This window comes from Anser cygnoides, chromosome 1 (genome assembly GCF_040182565.1).
Source record: "Anser cygnoides isolate HZ-2024a breed goose chromosome 1, Taihu_goose_T2T_genome, whole genome shotgun sequence".
In the NCBI taxonomy this organism is placed as follows: Eukaryota; Metazoa; Chordata; class Aves; order Anseriformes; family Anatidae; genus Anser; species Anser cygnoides.
Window position 1 is genome coordinate 4,394,215 of NC_089873.1, and position 22,344 is coordinate 4,416,558.

Below are 22,344 nucleotides of genomic sequence, written 5' to 3' on the forward strand. Positions count from 1 at the left end.
CGTGGGCTCTCGGACATGTGGACATATTTCACCTCTGAAATAGCAGCAGCAAACCTCAGACTAAGCACACACAACCATTGGTTGCTCTGGGTTTCACTTAGTTATGCCAATCAGCTGGAAGAATCCACAGAAATGGGGGGCTGCTGTGAGGGTAATGTCAGCAAGAGGATCAGGGTGAGGTCCTTCACCCTTTTCTCAGGGGAAGGAGAGTTGTACAACAGGGCAATCTGCTCCTAAACAACGGAACTGTAACCTGCTATCTACAGTAGCCCCAATAAAAAGAAGCTCTCATCACTTTTACTTGTGAGCAAGAGCCATATATACATCTAGAGAGTGAAAAAAAAAAAGGAATCTAGGGAAATCAATGGTGCCTACACATCCATATACATGAGAAAGCTTCACCTTCTCATAGGAGTAAAGTTAGAAGAATCATTTGTGCCCTTATGTTTTGTGGTGAGTGGAGTCAGGGTCCCCGGTGTTGGATTTGGACCTGCTTGCTTTCTTCATTTCTCCTACTTCTCTCTTTTGCTATGTGCAGACCCCACTGTTACATGAGAAACTTACAGTGATTTCTAAGCAGAGTTTTTGGTTTTATCTATGTTAACAAAAAGTTTCTCTTAATTTACAAGCTCTGTTTGGTGTAGTACCAACAGCAACTGAAAGATTCCCGTTAAACCTTGGCTGAGTCGGGGGAGTGGTTGATATCTTCTGGGAATAAGGGGCCATTTCCTTGGCAATCCTACTTAGGATTATCAAGATCTATCAGCTGTTTCAGAAGCTAACAGCTCTTTCTAACACCCTAGCTAATGGGGGCTGTCCACAGAATAAGTCTATATTGTTATGCCTGGCAGGAATGCACACTCGAGCATTCCCATCCGATGTCCTTGGCAGATATTGCAGTCCCTAAAGTGGCATGGGAGAGTGTCCAGTTGATTCAGAAGCATTTGAGACTAACAGCTGATCGAGTCCATCTACACTTCTCCATTGCCAACAGCTCTTGGCCGACCCAGCTTTAGGCATGGTTGGGCAAACCCTCCTATATGAACCTGCCTTTGCAGCTTCACCTCTGATCTGCTTCAGCCAGCATGGCCATGAGCAGCAGGCCATTGAATTGGCTGGAAGAAAGATGGGAGCTCTGCCTTACAATCCTTTATTTCAAGAGAAAAGCATGATGATGGCAGCAGTAGATACTATGGGAGAGTTGCCTAACTACCATTGCCTGTTGTAGCCTACACATCATATACTCTACATCGCCAGCTAAGGACTTACGATTGAAATTGTTATTGCAGTTGCTTACTTTAAATTTAATCAATCTTAACTGTGATTTTTCTACTTTTGCTTTTATTAATTGTTACATTAATCTCTAGTCTTATTAAACTTTGGAGATGCTGAAAAAGATGATGGCCATTCAATGGCAAGATCAGCACTGTAGTTGTGCCTGGGAATATTACACTTCATCATCCAAATGCCATCACTTTCGTGGTTTTCATTTTTTTTAATTATTATTTTTTTATGTTGTAGAAGTGCTGGGGAATCTCATGTTGCTGGAGGTCAGATTTTGACACCCATCCAGAGGTCAAGTTAAACAAATGCCAGATAGGAATAAGATTTGTCTAATTGGTCTTGCCTTGTGAAGGGGAAGCAGTCAAGCTGACACCTCAAGGTGTCTTGCAGCACTATTTTCTCTACTTTTAAGATTTCATGACTTATTAGAAAAGACAGTGTAATTAGATTTTCAGCTGAGATGCAGTTATAAAATCAACTTATGGTAATTGAGTACAGACACTGTAGCAAGAGGTGTATCACTCTTAGGTAAATATCGTAGCAGTAGAAGGAGTGAGAATCATCATTAAATTTCACTAAAGCATGTGAATCTTGAAATTAAAAATAATAACAATACTAACAACAGTAGCAGTAACAGCAACAATATGGTTAATAATAATAATTATTATTTGTCTTGAAAGCCTATCTAAAAATCATAGGGATGAAAAAGAATTATATTTTGTTGTTGTTCTTTCCGTATAAAGAAAAGAAATACGGTGTTTCCTCAGAGACCTGAAAATCCAACTTAACTTTATTTTTCTAGGTGTTTTTTAATGGGGGAGGTAACTACATGTGGGTGTTCATACTGCTGCTTAAATGAGTTCTTGATTGTGACTACAAACCAGGTGAAGTATCTACAAATCTTTCCCATATTAATCGTGCATGAAAAACTGCAACACTAAAAATGGAGGTCAGTCTTCAAAATCTTGGCCTGTGATGTGAGAAGCAAGGCTGGTAGATGTCTTTCCCCTGAGGAAACCACATATGACAATGGTATTTCATGTGTTGGAAATTAGTTTCAAGGAACTCAGTTGGAATTTATTGCCAGTGTTTTACTAAAATCACTTTGCCTAACATTTTTCAAAAATTAGCTTTTTGCAGAGCTCTGAGCATGTCTTCCCTAAGACAGGGCAGAAATTTAAAAACCAATGCCTGACCCTTGCATTACTTTTAAATGAGTATGTAATAAGCTGTAGGGAGATACATGGATTTATTTTCACCTCTGGAGTCTGAAGAATATCATAAAACATTCAAGACTTTGCTCTTTTAGTTTTATGTCATCGTCTGACTTAGCTCAGAATTATTTCCTTGGATAAATCCTTCCCATTCTCTACATACGGTCTAGCAAGTCATGTGTCAAAACACATCACTGTCCACTGGACTGATACTTTATTTTTAAGGCTATTTGGACAGGTCACTTCTCTATCTGCAGTGTTGTACTTCCCAAAACACGGGCTACGACTGCAGCATGATAATGAGTTACAGAGAAGGATTTTAATTTCAAGACTTTGTTGACATTGCAAAAATATCTTTTCTGTGATTTTACTTCTTTGTAAATCACCCTAAACCCACTTGCTTGCCCATGGTGGTATTTTTGCCTGAAAAAGCATGGCCAGTCTTGATGAACTAAGAGAAACAGCGGACTATGCAAAGAGCAATTCTGTTTCTTTCTTTTTGTTGTATCCACGAGAGATATCTGAATGAGACTGTCTGAGCAAGAACAAAATAAGGGTTATGCGAGCCCTTATTTGCTATTTCTGTAGACTCTGTGCTCACTTCCTCCCATGCACACAGCAATGTAAGATGGAAACGTGTGATAAAAGACTTGCTTGCAAAGCATGCCACAATCACTGCAGCCCACCCTTTTGACCCAACAAATACCTCTTTTCCACCACTGCAGAATGGCTGTTCCCATGTTTAATGACTACTGTATGGCTTGGGAACTTGCGTTTACTGCATCTCTGCAGCAAAGCCAAGAGATGGCTTTCCCACCTTACCTCCTCACAGGAGAACCAAATATAACAAAGCACAACCCTTACTGTCCAGTCAAACAAAAAAACTACCACCCTGAAGAGAAATGTGGTTTATTGTTACTTTATTAACAACATAGCTTACAATTGCTTCAAGTAAAAAGGGGATTTCATTTTTGAATAAAAATTAAAATATAACTCTGAATATAGATTTTCACTTATTTACATGAAAACATATATACAGAATAGAATCTTACAGCAAACTAACAACATGCCCTTTGCCCTGTGAACTTTAAAAAGTAAAAACACCAGCATTGATTGATTTATATGTATATATATACACATACATATATACACGCATATATATACATATATATATACACACACATACATATATCTTTGTAACACACCGAAGGGATTATATACACAGTCTTGAATCAAATCTTCAGTACAAACTGGAATGCAAAACAATTCAAAGATTTCCAACGTGCATCACCACGAATGGACCATAACTGCTGATTGTTGAGCTAATTTGTGTTATTCCATACCAGACAGGAGGGTCTGAGTGTTTGCCTTGTCTCACCCTGGCGCGTGAGAAGCCTTGACCCCTTTCAAAGTCTGCACTTGAGGTCTTTCGCCTCGTTTGGACCATACCACAGCGGATGCTTGGTTGTACTTGATATCTCTGTCTGTGTACATGGAATTGTCAGGACACAATTCACCAGGGGAATGTTTTCTAGCAAGCAGGCCCCTGAAGGCGAAGGCTGCTGGAGTAACTGCACATGTTGGCACTTCCTGACCAGGTTTGGCTGAACGGGGACTGGGAAACATAGTGCACACAGCTATAAGCAGACATAATGACCATAATCTCTAGTGACACTAGAGCAGCAATAAGCAGGTTGGGTGACTTGGGAATGTTAATTTTTGTCCTGTCACATCGTACCACACAAGAGAGAGTTTTGCAGACCGACAACCTGACCTCAGGGCAGTAACACCTATTTCTAAGGGAGAGAGACCAAGTTTTAGCCCCTGACATTTCATTTGGAGGTCTGAAAGGTGCAAGAGGAGGTTCTTTAACCCCAAACCCAGGCAATGCCCAGGAGCTAGGTACAAGGAAGAAGGAACGATCTTCCCTACTGCTCCCTACCCAGCAAGGAGTCTAGAACCACCTGGGCCAAATCCCTGCCTCTCCACCAGCAAAACAAAATACAAACCTGCCAGCATACTAGCTGTGCATGTATTGTCAGCTTCTCTCCTTCCTCTCACCTGGCCCCTGCAAGGGCTCAAAGCATCTTTATTTTGAACAAGACAGAGAAGCCTTCAGGAATGATGATGATGGACCATAACTGCCTCTCCCTCTCTGGAGAGGTCCTTCTCCATGTCCAAGATATCTCATGCCCAGAACTCTAACCCTCCTCTTCTTCCCTGAAACCCTCCCCACCATCCTTGGAAGGTATTGAGGCCAGGAATATTTGTGGGTAGGTTGCCACACAGAAATTGTCCTGCTGCATTAAGCAGGACACGCATCTCACTTGAACTAACTGCTTGTCCACAAATACTCCCCGACTCATGCTAGATATAAATGTATTCTGCTGGCATGTTGTGCGATGGACCATTACAGAGGTGGGAGTCTTCAATCAGCAACATGAAAGCTTTTTCAGGGTAAGAATTCACATGAAAGACTAAAATAATAAAAAGGGCATGTGTACTTAAAACTATGACCCAGTATGTTTTTGTGCAGTTCATATATATTCATATTCTCTCAGCAAGAGAATTTCAGTGCATGGCACCAAATCATTGCAAAACCACTCTTCTCCTGCAGGACAGCTGACATTTAAAGGACTACTGGGCTGTAAAATTCTCATCTTTGATGACTGGCTCATATTCTAAATGCAGCCATTAAGATCATTTGCACTTGTTGCCGGAGTATCATACCAAATAATAAATGAGAACATTAAATGCTTCTGCTCCTTTCTTTGGAGTTCATGAGTACCTAAGGACATGAGCCTTCTCTCGTTAAGCCTGGCAGATTGCAGCTGAATATCCACCTGCTGGGAGAAGGAGGATTTTAAATTTTGTTTTAATTAACTCCACACTTTTTGACTTTTAGGTGAAAGAATTTCATGAAGACCTGTTCTCACAGCCCACATGTGTGAGGGTCCTTTAACTAACCTCGGTCACTTCTGGATCAAATCCTGAGTAACAGATTCCCTTAATCATAGGTCAGCTGATACGACAAAAAGTATTATCAAAGGAAAAAAAATTGCATGCAATCACATTTTTAAAGAGGTTTTACATATATGTACATATATATATACACTGTACAAAAGTTTTCCAAAACTCACATGACTGGGGAGAAGGGGATTTATTTGTTGAGTGTATCTGAATTAAAGAAACGTGTAGTCACACGAAAAAAAAGAATATAAAATCCTAATGTTTAAGCTGTTGCTGATTACAGAAATTATTTCTTGAAAAAGGGAATCAGCTTTGTAATTCCAAGCAATGGAAAATACAGCATGACGTATCTTAGCACCAAAATGGAGCCCTTGAGACTATATTTATCCGCGTGTAATAAAGCTGGTTTCAATGGTGTTCAGTTGCAGCATGTTCTTCTCTTTTGGCACTTGAATTTTGAAATTGGAGGAACTGTCTGAGCTGCATCAATTTTCCAGACACTCTGCACCAAAAAAGCAAAAAGCATTTGAAATACCTCAAGTGTCTAAAACATTGCAGTTACACGGCAGCTGCATCACAATCAATTTTACGCCCTGAAAAGACCAGAGCAGGCTTTTCAGGTGACCAGTCATTGATTATGGTGGCCCAATGGTTCTGGTTGGCCTTCAAAGAGCTGAGACAGCGTTTGCTCCATACAACGTCTGTGGACTGCAGAAGGCTGCGGGTTAAAGCCAAGGAATGGTGACGTTCCAGTTTAAGGCAAATTAGCTGCTTACCCAGAGTGAAATCTTAATGGGCTTTATGTATCCAACTTACTGAGAAACTCTGTAAATCCTATCCAACATTCAAATACCTCTGTCAGTGTAGATGAGGCCATCTCAGCTAGGACATGCATCTGCTAGATGCTTCGATAAGGACAAGGTGTGTAAGCATTTGTCCTGATCTTAGTGGTTACCACAGCATTTCTAGGAGGTTTTCTGCACCCTGCAGGATCAAACTCTCAAGAGCTAGTGCATATGATTAACATGGTGAAGCTGGAGACCCTGAAAGCCTTCTCAGAGCTGAGGCCGACAAGCCTCTGAGAGGTAGAAACAGCCAGGGTTTGGTCACCTTGGCGCGGAGGAAAGAACAGGGAGTATGGATGGGAGCTGTGTTTTTAATTTGGAAAGGGAAGAAGAACCAAAGGGAACATTTTTCTTTGTGGTGGGAGAGGAACAGGAAGGAGGCAGGACAACCAGCTGGAAATCATGGGCATTTTCATTAAGTTACCCCTTTAATCCAATGTCAGAGACCAGCGTTTTGGGCCTGAAGAATAGGAGCTGGTTGAATTCTGCAAGGTAAGTGCTGATGGGGTTGGGAAGGGAGCAGGGACCTGCCCATGGACTTGTTCAACCTGATTCAGCTCAAGCTGAAAAGAAGCCAGATGGAGATGGACAGGTACCATGCAGCTCCACAATCCCTTACTTGCGCTCCAGAGCACAAAACTCTAAAAATGTCCATCCTCAGTCCTATGTGTCTGAAAGGAGGCCAACAACGGGTGCCTGCACACCCTTCCTGTGGGAGAAAAGCAGTCTGTGTGAACGTCCTGAAGTTCAGCATCCAACAGCCCAAAAGCAACTGCAGGGTTGCTCCTCAGCCCTTGGTAATGGTCTTGGATAATCGTGAATTCAGCATTTTACAGTGGTGGCCTTTTTAAACTGCTAACACAATAAACTTCTGCTCTGAGTACCAAATTCAGAACAGGGTGGGAGAAGACATGGCTTCACCAATGTTACTGGTGTATCTATGAATTTGCACCAGCTCTGCATTTGACCCAGAACCCACGCAGGACCAAAAAAAAAAACCTTCTAGTGGTTTATACTTCTACATAGCTTCTACACAGCAAGTAGAAGTGTTATTTTACCCTAAGAAGAACGGGTTTCAAACATCTTTTTTTGAAGTAAATTACTCCAAAGCCTTACTAATTTTCAGGAATTGAAGTACAGGCAAGAGTAAGTAGTTCTCTCTGATCTCTTCAGAGATTAGAGTTTCAAGTGACAATCTGAGTATACTGCCCAATTAAAGTATGCCAAGCCCATCTACCCCTCTAGTTTAAGAAATTGTCTAAGAGGTTCAGCTCCAGCTTCTTTGGAAGGCAATCAGTGCAGCAGACAACAGTAGCCCAATCCTCTTTTTCTTTCCATCCTGTAGACTAAATAATAATAATAATAATAAACCATTCACCACCCATTTGATGCAAGGTAATTTTAGGCTAATTTCAGGTTATCATCTTCTCCAAAAGGATAGAGAGAGCTAAACGAGAGGACACTGGAGAACATTAAATTGAAAGACAAATGGTAAGGAGAGAGAAACCTGAGGAAATAAAAGAGCCAGTGCGAGCTAAAATTAAACTCTTTTTTTGTCTGTTTGTTTAATAGGTGAGTTTTAAATATGATTTGACTTCCCTGAACAATCAGTAAAGACTCCCATGTGGTGGGCTCAATGCTCCACCCATCCCCAGCTTGGCCAACACAAGGGCTGGTTGTTCTCAGAGTCTGTGGTTGTCTGCTCCCTGACCAAGCCTCCACGAGTAGTTAGCTGCCATAGGAATTAATATCTACAGTTACAGGGTTGATGGAGAAAGCACTGAACGTTTTTTCAATGTATCCCAGCAAGTATTACATGTCTCTGACAAATCCCAGTGGCCAGAAACTCCAAGGAACATCAGAGCAGAAAAGGATGCTCAGAAGAAGGTGGACGTGGTAAGCAAAGGATCAGTGCTAGGATGCTGCTTAGTGAACAGTCATTCTCCTTCCCTTCCTTGAAACGTCCTCGCACACTTGTTCTTCTGACAGCAGTCTTTTGGGAGCTATCCCCTGCTGGCAGAGGTTGCACCAGCTGTGGGAGGGAGCGGGCTGAAGCAAGGTGGAGCTGGGAGAAGCACACTGTTTGTTTGTTTGTTTTTTCCCAGCTCCGCTCTCTTTTTGCTGGGCAGAATCCCCTTCTTTTCAGAGATGAAATGGGGTGTGATGTTTTTAGGGGATCTTTAGAGGAATCTGAAGTAGTAGGATAGTTAGATGAATCCAAAGTAGTACGAAATCCAGTCTAAAGCCAAGTTTTTGAATGTCTGCAACAGTCCAGAATCCTATTCCTGGACTTCTGAGAAACAAAGGAAAACCATTTGGCACAGAGGTGACTACTTCTTTTCCTTTCATTTGGTTAAAACTTGAACAACAAGATCTTCAGTACAAGACAACAGCTGACAGCAGGTCCAGTCCACCTGATCTCCCATGTAAGATCATCTTCGGTGAAGTCCCAGGAGCTGGCAGGATCTGGCCCAGCCTGCAGTGGTTGCACCCATCACATTCCTCAGTGGCAAATCAGGAAAATCCCTGAAAGACAGACTTGAAAGTCTCCAGTGATGCATGGCAAAAGAGTCAACACTTCTTGCCTAACACATGCTCCAGAGCAGATTTGGATGTAGTCCAGAATGTTTATTTCCGAGGCTTTCCACCTTTAATCCAAAGAATCTAAGGTGATAATTGATGAAGGAGAAAGCAGCAGTGACAGCCTGGTGTTGACCAGGAGGTTTATCTGAGCACACTGTGGTTCGCAGGATTTTCTGATCCAAGTTTGTTGTCAACATATGGTAACTGCTGGAGGTGGGGGCTGTAAGCACTGATTTCAGATTTAGGGTTAGAAATGGCATTTCTTTTTGAAGAGGTCTTGGCAAAGTGGCTCTGGCATTACAACATTGTAATATCACTGTGTTAGATTTCAAGGGTGAGTAAACTGAGGCCAGGGAACTATGGTCTGTTTGTGATTTGTGAATAAAAGTCTGCTGAAATCAGTGGTTTCCTACGAAATCAGGCTAAAACTCAGGACAAACCATACAATTCGCCTTCTGATGGATGGATTCAATTCTATTGCACCTTAAAGTCAGATGAAAATTCAGACTTGGTCTGAAGAATTAGTTTGGTTCTTGCTTTGGTGAGAATTTTATGCCAATGTGATGCCACTGACCTCTTCTGAGTTACAGAAAAATCAGGCTCAACATGTGGGACTCAGAGGGTCATATATCCCTGTAAAGTAAATGGAAAATACTTATCCTATATATATACAACTAAGGCAAACCCTCTCTGGTGCTCACCCTACTTGGCACAAAGCAAGCCCCCAGTTTCACTAGCCAGGGTGCCATCGGGACAATTTGGAGGCTGTCTGGAGACTGGTGACAGAGGGTGCAATGGGCTGGATCCTCAGCTGGTGTTTTACCTGAAAACACCGCAGCCTGAAAACATTGATGATTTTTATTCCCACCTATCAACTAGATTCATGAAGGTGCAAGTGAAATCAGCACTTTCTCAACAGTCTCACCAATAAATCTGAACACCTTTTTTTTTTTTTTTTTTTTTAATGCCATGGACTCCAAAACCAGGCCTTTGAAGTGACTTGAATTTAACTGGATGGGCTTGACTATGAAGGATATCATGCATGGTCCTTTACAAGAATGCAATACTGTACAGATCCCATCACTGAGACATTCAGCTTCTTGTACACAGCCAGCGTGGCTCAGAAAGCATTACTGTGCCTTAGGTCTTGGTGCAGCCCTGTCAATTCACTGCAGCTTTGTCTGATGCCATACAGAGACCTTGGGTTGAGTCCTCCTTTATAAATCACTCCGGTACAACAAGTAGCGTACGACTGGTATAACACTTCATCCTTTCGTATGACTGGAGAGGGGGGTCAAAAAAAGCCCACTGATCACTACGATCAATTTGAAGTAAAGCCCAGGTCATGTTACAGATGTTCACTTCCATTTCAATATGAAAGAAGTGTGTCAGAGTTGGCTAAAAGGATTGTTCACGTCCAGAAATTGACCTACACAAACCATCATCAGCCGAAAATGTCCAACCATTCTCCTTGGGAATGTCTGCCATCCATAGCTTTGCTTTAAAGAATGACAAACCGTCTGATCAAAGCTGGCCTGGCACCACAGCGTAATGGGTTGGCGAGGCTCACGAGGAGAGATGCCAGCAATCTTTCAGTGTGCTTTACTACAAGTACTGAAAAATTAGTTCAATTTGTTGCTAGTTTTTCGTTGTGTTATTTTTTCCCCCATAGATTAATTCCCAGAGCTTCCAATTCCGTGTGTTTTTGGAAAAGAGGGAGGGGATGAAAAACTTGAACAAGTCACAATGTTAAAAAAGAGAGGGAACAAGAAGGGGAATAGAAGGAAATGGAGAAGTGCAGTCAGTTGGCATATTGTGCATAGAAAGCAACTTTTACTCGCTCAATCTGGTGACACAGTTTGATGGCTGGACCAAGCTTCAGCTCCATGCATTCTTGCACCGTGGGCAGTGTCAGCAACAGGAGGGCTTGGCCATCAATGTCCTGGGGAGGAAAAACACAGTGATAACGGTTTTGTTTATGGATTCTTGAAGGCAGAAAGCAGAACCAGATATGGAGAAGCAAGAAGAGAAGTTTACCCCAAAAATTAAAGACAGTTTTGTCCTCTGCCCTTTTCTCCCACTTTGATGCAACCCATCTCCTTTTTCTGAGGTACCTGATGTTTTGTTTGGAAGTTGTGTATTCATAGGTTCTCACCTCACCCACCATTTGGGAAAAGCCCCCCAGCTGTGAAAATGCTAGATCACCTTCTAAAGAGGGGACCAGAAAGATCAGATAAGTCCCATTCTATGGCTGAGGAACTGAGGCAGGAGAAGGCTGCAGAGCACACACCAGGAAACACAGCAGGGAGCTGAAAGGACAAACTGAAGTCAGTCCCAGTGCCAAGCCAGACCCTTCTTTCCTCTCTTTTGGCACATGATTTGCTTAACACAGTTTTACGTCTGCCTCAGTCCATGCTGTGTCCCCTGGTCCACCCAAGATCTGCCTTGTTCTGCATCAGCTGCTGAACAACCAAGAAGAGGGGGCTTGGAGCTCCACGAGCTCTTGCAATCTCTGATATCACAAAATCACGGAGTGGTGAAGGGTCCTCCAGAGGTCACCTCCTTCCCTCAGACATATTTATGCTCCAAACTCTCTGAACTAGCACCCCAGACGAAAGACATTTTATGAGGGATTTCTGTTGGCTTTATGATCCTCCTTTTAATTACATGCTCAAGTCCTCTTTACTCTTTAATGGACTGAGAAGCAGACCAGTGGGCTACAAAACTGCTTTTTATGCCCTAGGGAGGATCAGAATGTAAGTGCAGAAAAAGCACAGTAACTCCCAGGCAACATAAACTCCCCAGGACAGCCCTGATTAGGTAGTGTTAAACACAAGGAGGATTTGGACACCTTAAACACTGCTTTGATCAGGACTGTCCCGTTGTTCAGGTTCTTCCTATGCTGAAGCTTGATGCTATGGCTTGATGGTACGGCAAATAAAAAGGAAAAGCTCCAGTCATCTGTGTTTGATTAAAGTTCCTATAAAATTCTCTTGCACAGGAGGGACAGGGTTAGCTTTCAAGCCCTGGAGTTATTCCAGGCTGATTAACAAATGGTTGGAGCATGCTGCAGTGCAGCGACTACAGCATCATGCTACAAGAGTGTTTCAGCCTTGCTCTACACTCACACTTTAGTTTCCCCCAGTCAAAGCTGCTGTACCCTGGTACACAGCTACTCATGGTGAAAAATCAGAGATAGTTCAACATGCAGTGGGCCATGCCACTGAGTGCCATCAGCTATGGACTAATTAACCACACTGCTTCTTTCTAACTACGATTTCCTAGAGCTGCCCTTTACTTTCAGCAGTGGCTGTTACTCATTAGCCAAGGAATGGCTGTTTCTATATAAATTTTACACGTTCACACTAACTTGAGATGAAGGGCATTAGCTTCTACTCCTGTAAACTTACCTCCGTAATGGGAGATGTTTGGCATCTCCTGGAATTAGGTCACCCAAGGGCCTGCCTGACTGCCAGATCTTCAAAAAGACGTAGATGGGAAGTTGGTGCCTACATACTTGGAGCACCTAGGTGTTGGTGCCAAAATTCATGCAGCCAATTTTGTGCTTGATTGGCAGTTTTCTGCTTTCCAGGCTGATATTTTAAAACGGGTGCAACCATGTGGCCAAGAGAAACAGATGTATATGTACCATATAACCACTATCTGTCGATATTCTAAGGTGCTGTGCTACACTGCGGGCCTTGGCATGGACCATAGAACCACAAATAAGAAAGGACCAAACTTTCTGATTTTGCCAAGGACTCAGGTTGGAGGATTTCTTTTCTCTCTGAGTATCTGATAAGGCTCTGACTTGAATTTCCAAGGGTACCCATGCCTCATCAGACTCTTTTTTTCTTTTTTTTTTTTTTTTAATGTGAATAAACACCACGGACACAAAGAGAAGAGTTACATGAAGACCTCTACCTGCTCCTGAAATATTTTGGCAAGGGGTGCACAGTCAGTCAGTTTAATAAACCTCACGACATCCGTCACAGTCCACTCCAGCGGATTACTGTCCAAGACAAGCTTCTCTTCCTCTTCATGCTTAATTTCCTAAGTAAAAACAAAAGCTCTCATAAAGAAAACTACCTGGTGTGGAAAACCCTGCCGCTGCTGAGTGGAGATGCCCTCTTCAGATGAGAAAGGCTTGGCACTGAAGGTCAATTTATAGAATCATAGAATCACGGAATCATTAAGGTTGGAAAAGACCTCCAAGATCATGTGGTCCAACCATCACCATGCCACCAATATCACCCACTAAACCATGTCCCTAAGCACCACATCCAACCTTTCCTTGAACACCCCCAGGGACAGTGACTCCACCACCTCCCTGGGCAACCCGTCCCAACGCCTGACTGCTCTTTCTGAGAAGAAATGTCTCCTCATTTCCAACCTCAACCTCCCCTGGCACAACTTGAGGCCAGTCCCTCTCGTCCTATCACTAGTTACCTGTGAGAAGAGGCTGACCCCCAGCTCTCCACAGCTTCCTTTCAGGTAGTTGTAGAGAGCAATGAGGTCTCCCCTGAGCCTCCTCTTCTCCAGATCAAACAACCCCAGCTCCCTCAGCCGCTCCTCACAGGATTTTTGCTCCAGAGCCCTCACCAGCTTCGTAGCCCTGCTCTGGACACACTCCAGGGCCTCGATGTCCTTCGTGTAGTGAAGGGCCCAGAACTGAACACAGCACTCGAGGTGTGGCCTCACCAGAGCAGAGTACAGAGGGACGATCACCTCCCTGGTCCTCCTGGCTACCCTGTTCCTGATACAAGCCAGGATGCTGTTGGCCTTCTTGGCCACCTGCTGGCTCATGTTCAGGCAAGCATCAATCAGCACCCCCAGATCCTTTTCCTCTACACAGCTTTCCAGCCACTCTCCCCCAAGCCTGTAGCGTTGCATGGGGTTGTTGTGGCCAAAGTGCAGGACCCAGCACTTAGCCATGTTGAACCTCATCCCATTGGCCTCTGCCCATCAATCCAGGGCCTTCCTACCCTCCGGAAGATCAACACTTCCCCCCAACTTGGTGTCATCTGCAAAAAGCATTAGGGAAAACACGCCGTTAATTGGGAGCTTGCAGGCACACTCACTTCCTTGACTTGCGAGCACTTCTCTGCCTCACCGAAGGAGAGGGGCTGGGGTTTGCGGCTCCGCCGGGCCCTCTCCGTGGGAGGAGGCCTGTCCGACTCGGTGCTGCTCCGCAAGGTGACCGCTCGCCGGGGCCTGGTGGAGGGCACCTCGGCGGAGGAGGTATCGGTCTGGTCATCGCGGAGCTCAGAGCTCGTTTCCTCACTCCCTGTCTCGTCCTCCATCACATCTGGCTCATCATCTTCGCTCTCCTGCAAAAGGACCATCAGAGAAATGGCAGCCAGCCACAGAGATGAATACAGCAGCAGCTCAAAAGGCACCGGGTCAAACTGCACACCCATGTCCGTGGCGGTCTGGGGTAACATTTATTTTAACCAAATTATCTCATTTTTGTTACAGTGCTATGTAGATTAACCCTCAATTTAGATTTGTTACAAAATGTAAAAAATACCTCAATTTAGATATGTTACAAGATGTAAAAAATACCCAGTGAACAAGTTCTTTTTATTTGTTTGTTTCTAACAAAAGGGCAATGGTAATAAGTCATCTGGAATGAAATGTTCCTCTGTTGTGCTGGCATCTCAAACCCTGTGGTACTGTGGATGTGCACGAGAAGGGAAAATAAAAAATATTTGAAGCAAAAAAACAAAACACAGGTTGCTTGATGAAGTAAAATCAGAAATAGGCTTGATTTTAAACTTTCACCTTGCTTCTAACTGTCACGGGTGTCACTGGAATTGAAGGAAACATCACCTTTTAAAAACATCTGGATGTACCAATGCATGGAAGGCACTGCTTAGCTGGCATTTCCATAAAATCTGGTAGAAAGGACTTCACTCAGATTTCTCTACTTTCGGCCCAGAACCTAACTATTAACAATGCAGTGCAAATTTCCAGGTAAATGTGATTAGCAGATCCCAGAAGATTCCGGGGATCTTTGTCACACAGAGCTTGCAGACATACTCCAACTGATGGAAAGTGTGTATTTTGAATTTTATGTATACCTACATTGCCCAAATCGCTTTGACAGCCTCGCTCTGATCATGCATCCAAGGCACATGCACAGGTCTTAAGTGAAAGAGAAAATTTAGACCAAATTAGTTATATTGGTTGAAAGGCCGAAAAACTTGGGTAATGGTTGATTTCAGCTTAAAATGGGTTTATTTCAATCTGAATTCCTTTGAAGCAGTATAATTTAAGGAAATGAGGCTGAACCACACCTAAATGAGGACTAAGTCATGAAGATGCAAGCAATCAAGTGATAGTGGATAAGAAATTGCCCCCCTCCAGCTGAAGTAGAGGGAATTTAACCGAATGAGGTTTTTTTGGGGGTTGCATGAAGCAGCAGCAATTGATAGCACTCAGCTGAAGAAAGGAAAGGACACAAGAGCTTTATCATTACTGTCATAGGAAAACCACCTAGGAAGGGTCCACAAAAAAGCGATTTCATCAAGTTGGCTCCAGCTTTCAGCTGGACAAGAATCATTGCTGTTGGGATCCTGTCATATCACATTGCGTCCTGAAAAGACTGAGGCCTCAGATACCACACGTTTGGGATACAAACCATTTACTTGACTTCTAAGGCTTCCAGAACTTCTATTGTTAGCTTGAATGAATGGTTAATGAAGAATTAAAAGCCCTCGAAACCATACTGGCCCAATAGTTATTATTTATTAGAATATTTAGAGATCTCAGACATGGGTCACAGACCTCCTCCAGTCTGCTGGATGCTGCAAAAAGCATCTAGCAGGTTCATCTGTTTGCCTACAGGGTTATAAGAAAGTGAAAGAAAACAAAGATACCGTATCAGACAGCACATTAGCTAGTGAGCATTGCAAAGGTGGAAACAAAAACTGTATCTGCTAATTCCAGAACGGGCAAGGGCAGAAATCTTCAAAGTGTCCCAGTACAACCAGTCCAATCTTAGAAGCACAGAGTGGTAAGGAGGGATTCAAAATAGGAGACAGAAGAGGGGGGAGGTTGTTGATAAGTCCCTCAAAAATGAGATGCAGATGTGTGGGGGAGGGAGGGAAGCAATGAGGGAAATTTGCTGATTTATCCCAGTGCAATGCGTACCTCTCCAGAGCCTGCAGCATTAACATCAACAGCTGATGACCTCCTTTTCTTCTGCACGAAGATGGATTTCCGCCTTTTTCTGCGTCTGGCTGGCTTGACATGACCACTTTTCATGTTGTTATTTTCCCCAATTGGTGGCTTAATGATTTTTTTCCTCTTCCCATAATAATAAGCTGGAGAAATGAAAGTAAAATTCTAATTGAAAACTTTAAACCACGAAAAGATGGGAACTTCAGCTCGCTTTTTGCTACTGATACAGTGTTACACTCTAGGTGCACTTTTACGAGGAGCTTTAAAATGCCTTGATTTGGAAAAAAAAATCCAGTGTAAACATAAGACGTCATTGTGGACTAGCACAAAATGTTACAGCTCTTATGTATACACTTTTATTGGTGATGAGTTCAGAATTTAACCCCACACTGTGTACTTAGAGAAAGTTTCCACTAAGCTGAGCAGCAATTTTAAGTGATAAGCCAACATGTTTCATACTTGATCTAATGCCCTTCTGCATGAGTTAACAGCCTTAGACACATTTTCAGTTGCTAATAGTTTCAGTAGAGGGTAGAGAGGGCTATCTATCCTGAATTATGTATGTTGGTCCAATGCACAAAGGAATGTGTTTTGTTTCTGTTTTCTAACTTTGAGTATTTCTTGGCCCAAACTGAAATTAAGCATGTGAAAGTCTCCTGGCTTTACATTAGGGGCTTTGTTCAATCTGCTTTTTGACATGTTCTACATCATCCTCTGGGACTGACAAGCAGGGTGTCCTGGGACATCTAAAATGCTACTTGGCACCCATGTCAAAGTTTGGAACTGCACCAAGCTTTTCATAAAATCAGTTTAGGGCACCATTCATCTGGCCAAATACAAACACCAGCTCTAGGATAAGATAATCACAGCTGTAGATCCCCCAGCTGTACCCCTCCAGCTCTCCATTCACTACCAATGGGAGCTAGGAGTCTATCAGGTGTACTTAATAACAGTAACACCGACAACAAAAAGTGCTGAATACACACTTAACTTCAGCCTTCCTGAATAGGCAGGAACAAGTTCAAATGTTAAACACCTTGAACAAAGAAGATCAATGCTACCAAACTCCTTCCAGCACCTCAGCACTGCGATACTGGCCCATGCTGGTGATTGTGCTGGAAACTCTTTGTTAAGCAGGAGGACACGATTCACCTAAGCTAATGAAGGTGTCTCAGATGCAGAGGTTTAAATCTCAGCTGGCCACTGCAGGCTCCTTTTATGTGCTCCTTAAATTAACTTTGCATACAAAGAAAAGTCAATACTTCCAAAGAGCAGTGAGTTTCCAAGAGATATATTAGGATGGAGTGAGATGGACTGTTTTCTGGCAATGCCTGTTTCTCCGTACAGAATACTAAGGGAGCCCATAGTGACCCAGCCAGGATTAAATAACTACTCAACCTACATGAGATGAGTCCTACTCAATATTAATGTATTACCCAACTCATGTTCTCCATAACTAGCTCACACAGTATCCCACTGCTCTGATACCTGGCTAGCAACAAGTCCTGCAGCCAATACTCACTGTACTTGGTTTTAGTATGAATGGAGCAGTTCTCCGGGCAGACTTCAGCCACCAGAACAGGGCTGAACAAATTGGGGCAGCACTCCAACTTTGCACAGACTCTTCTGCAGAAATCCGCCACCTGATCCGACGTTCGCACAATTTTAACAGTCGCTCTGTACGTCTTCCCTCTGTATCTAGAAAAGAGTTCAAGACGACCCCGTGTTACCAATCAAGCTTTGATGCTACAGACCAGATGCTGCCCTCTCTTAGGGAGACACAGTCCTTAATGGGTTTTGGGAGCATGTGTCTCCTGGGAGGGCCAGAATAGGTCTGCTTGGTTAAGTGACTCCATTTCAGGCAGACTTGAAGGAAAGGTTGGGTGAAATGATCCTGGAAGCTGAGCTGCGCCATGGTTTGGTTTGGGGAGGCATACAAGTGCAAACTGGATATACCTAGAGATACAGCAAAAGTCAGAATAAGCTTCCAACAGACTTGGTGCAGACATTATGCCAGATAGTACACTAATACTATGAGCTGACACAAAGTTTTGGGGAGAAGGGTGTAGTCTCTTCTTATATATTGACCTGTGATGAGAAGCTTATACGACTTGCAGAACTTTCTGGTTACCACCCTGTACTGGTGATGGGCTGTGAAACCCTCACTACACCTTTGGTCTCCTCCACTGCCATTTTTCTTGAGGCAGCTCCCACATCATGTGCCAGCTCACAACATGCCCACAGTTTGATCATGCAAGCTAAGGTCACTTGCATTGTAGAAGTATTTGGGTGAACCTCGATTGTCTGCCATATGGAGACTAGATGACTTCACTGCTATGAGATCTGGGCAGTCCAAAGCCCGAGGAACTCATTGGGAGTCTCTGGAGTGGTTTAACAGGGTTCCAGGAACAGGCCCTAAAAACAGCGATTCCTACAGGGAATGTTTAGAGCAGAAATCCGCAATGAAAGCTTTGTCTTAAATTTGTTAACCATGTGCTACTAAAACATTTATTTCAGTGTTTTATATGAAGTGTTTCTGAGCGATAAGTGAAAGAAAGATACGGTTACATCCGTGCTGTAATACATTGTAGATGTGAACTCTGAAAAAACAATTATCCCCATAATTTATTAAACAGCAGCACCAAGCTATTGTAAACAGTGAGATAAGGTTTTTAAAACATCTCTTACGCATCCTGAGGAATGCAACACAAGAGACTATCATGCAGGCGCCCAGTGCTAAGGCATTATAAATGTGCTTTAGAGGAGAGAAAAGTGACACACAAAAGAAACGGAGGGAGACAGTGAAAGAGAGAGATTACTGGATTGGAAGCAAAGACGAAGATAGAGTCATCAGGAAAAATGAGACAAAGCATTTGTGAGTACATTACAACCCACAGGTCACTAGCAGGGAGGCAGCTCCTGATAGTCAGATATGGAAGAGGAAGAGAAACAAAGGAGACGTGGCTGGAGAGTTAAAATACACAGCATGCACCTGGACTCAATTCCCTCCCTCTGAAGATTTTACTGAATTGCACAAGACAACCGAGAAACCAACTCTTGCTGCTCTACCACCCAAAAGCTCTTTCTGGAAACACTGAGATATGGGAGGAGGGTTCAATCTCATGGTATGTGAAGTGTTGTAGACAGGGTACCCAAATGAAACTCAGGTCTGAGAATAGCCCAATCCAACCATTCTCATGTCACAAAAGACTTGATTCAAACTGTCACCTCAACCCAAAGCTCTTCCAGAACCTATAGGAGCATCTCTGCAGAGTACCAGAGGCTCTGACACCCTGTTTGGTGCCCCAAATTGACCCGGGTTATGGAGACAGTCCTGGAGCCATTCACTCTCCTTATTTATTAGCCAACCCTTTGTGCACCCTGACAGACCTTGGCAGACATATGATATAAACTGGAAAAAGTGCTTCTTCCAGACAGAGAGCACTGTTATCCCAGCTCCCCTATGAAATAGCTGTGGAGGCTGGTCGGCTAAAAGGGGTTTGGCAAAACTTAATATGAAAAGAACAAATTCTACAGGCATTAAAATATATCTACTTATAAATGTTTTATATTTCTTTTCAATGTGTTTGAAAAGACTCCTGCCCTTATTACTTCTCCAGAAGCCATTAAGTTTAATGATGGCCTAGATCGTTAGGTCAGTAAATCTGTGACAGGCTGCAGAATTTCATTGTGCTACCTTCACCTGAACCCCAACAACTTTGCTTGGACTAAAGCACCACTTCTAGAAAAGCACCAGCCTCCCCTTTAAGGTCTTCATGCTGGAAGAAACCTGGCAGCAGGAGAACCTGTATCTATAAATCTATGACTCATTTTATTTATGGATATGTATGGATTTAACTTGCATTTATTTGTCCTTGTTCTGACTTTCACCATGAGAATGAAAAGACTGCATCTGGTTTTGTTTCCCTGCAAAAGCACTGTAATCAAATTGCCTCTTGATCTTCTTTCTTACAAGCTAAGAAAACTGCCTGATGGGTATTATTCAAGGATGGCTGACTTCTAACTGCGTACTTCCTATTGTGTTTGGCTACCCAGAAAGGACCCATTGTACATCGTAAAGTGCCTGGTGAAAGAAAAAGATGAAACTAGGAAAACGAACAACTGACTGATTTCACAGTTTGGTCTGAATGCAACACACATAGCAATTAACAGACTGGATGGCAAAATGTAGATCAACATGACTGCACCAATCAGTCTCAACAACCCAACGTGTTAATACTGGCCGCAGTATTATTTTTTACATGATTTTGGCCTTGGCAGCACCTCCTTCAACTATAAACCAGGTTCTACTAATATTTTCCATATTTCTCACACTACAGATTTCTAACACAAACACCACCAAATGTAATTTGAGCTTGTCTAGGACAGCCATGCGAAAGAACTCCTTTGGGTATAATCAGAAAAACCTTTTCCATTAGCATCATTCAAAAAAATACCTACTACTGATATTCCTATTGATGCTTTCATACAAGGACTCCTATCAACTTAACTACTTTTAAGCGGTAAGTAACCTGCATGCACAGCATGGCAGCACTGTAGACAGAAAACAGCTGTGTCAAGTTTAATATTTTTAGTTTGCTTGGAAATCACTGTTATTTTAAAAATGATTTTTCAGCTCGAGCTGAAGAAATTTTACTTTACTCTCCTTTTCTTTCTGCCCTCAGATCCCAAAATTTGGAGAAACCCTTCTGGCTGAAACCATTTCCAGGAAAAATATACTCAGGATCTTTGCTGATTCATGAGCAACAATATTGAGCTAATAGCACTTTGCTGGCAGTATCATACTTATTCTTCTTTTGGAACCAGACATTCATGAGAATAAAATGTCTTCTAGGAGCTCCAGCTGGGGTCCATTGTGCAATGATGTGAAAAGGCTCGTGATGAAGATACATCAAACAGCAAGAGCTTTGAGATTACCCTCATTTTCAAAGGTTTCATCACAAGGATATAGCTAGCAGTTCTGACAACCTTTGAGACTATTTTGAAAAACTCAGTGTCTAAAAGCCTCCATCTCCTTTCAGAGGATCAAAAATTCCTATCTGTTCTTTTGCAAGAAATTTCCAATTTCTTTTCCACATTCAAAGTCCACCAAACACATGAAATCTCCTGCAAACACCAGCCACCAACAGCAGACAGCCAAAGTCTCTCTGCATTGGCTCTACCAGAAGCAATTTACCAGTCCAGCAGCACAAACTGTCTAACATCCACTTCATCGTTTGATTCAAACCCTGCCTATATGGACCATTGCAAATGCCAATAAAATAAATAAATAAATAAAAACTCTAAAGTTTTCATCAAAACCTTGACACCTTTAAAGCTACTCAGTCCATCCTGAATACCAAGGATTCTGCAAATACTCCTAATCTGGGTAAAATCAATAAAACCATGGTAGTTTACAGTGGTAATTACACTAATTCACCCTTGCAGTGCCTCAGAAAGTAGGTAGCAGAGCTGATGCAGAAGACAAATCACATCACATGAGCTGTAGATTTGTACTGACATTTGAGGACCACCCTTAATAATCGCTTGCTACCTGGAGTTGCCACCACTCCACAGCTTGGCTCTAAAGATATTATGGGAGACTGTGACAAAAGCCTTGTTAAAATCAACACAAATAACTTCCACTGGTTTTCCCCCAACCACCAAAGCAGTCATCTCATCACAGCAGGCAGAATTTGTCCTTTGTAAGTCCGTGCTCAGTCCTCCCAGCCACCTTCTGGTCCTGCATGTTCTTGGAAATAGCCTTCAGGAGGCTTTGCCTAATAACCTTTCCAGAGACTGAGGTTATGCTGACCAGCCTGTAGTTACTTGGATTCTCCTTCTTGTCCTTTTTGAGGTGCAATCTGATGTTTGTCTTGATCAAGTGAACTTTCAAATATGACAGAGAGTGGCCTTGCAATGACATTAGCTTGTTCCCTCAAGCAGAGCTGGATGCATCCCATCTGGTTGCATGCACTTGCATACATCCAGTTTGCTTATCTCGTCTCTAGGTTCTCTTCCACCAACCACGGGTAATGCTTCACTCCCTCAAACAGGGCTAGGAACCTGGGAGGCCTGAGAGCAGCCCTTGCCAGCTGTTGAGGCAAAAGCAAGCCAAAGAAGACATCAAACTCGTCAACACAATCTATTGAAAATGAAAGGAAGTCTTGTAAAGCAGCCACAGTGAAAAGACTGTGATTTGGGATTAATATTCCTAGAATTCAGCTACTGGATTTGTAAGTCTCAGAACTTCATTTGACAAG

The 22,344-nt window shown here is 42.8% G+C and overlaps 1 protein-coding gene across 3 annotated transcripts in view; it reads right to left on the bottom strand.

Moving 5' to 3' along the window:
• Nucleotides 1–3,391: 3,391 nt before the first annotated feature.
• SFMBT2 (Scm like with four mbt domains 2) overlaps nucleotides 3,392–22,344 on the bottom strand; it is a 117,428-nt gene continuing 98,475 nt past the window's right edge. For all 3 annotated transcript variants that reach the window (XM_013185441.3, XM_048062515.2, XM_048062516.2), the window contains 5 exons: nucleotides 17,604–17,779; nucleotides 16,052–16,224; nucleotides 13,978–14,226; nucleotides 12,821–12,949; nucleotides 3,392–10,838 (listed from right to left, as the gene is read on the bottom strand). In XM_013185441.3, the coding sequence (XP_013040895.1) occupies nucleotides 10,698–10,838; nucleotides 12,821–12,949; nucleotides 13,978–14,226; nucleotides 16,052–16,224; nucleotides 17,604–17,779 (868 nt within the window). In that variant the 3' untranslated portion in view covers nucleotides 3,392–10,697. The remainder of the gene's footprint in view (nucleotides 10,839–12,820; nucleotides 12,950–13,977; nucleotides 14,227–16,051; nucleotides 16,225–17,603; nucleotides 17,780–22,344) is intronic.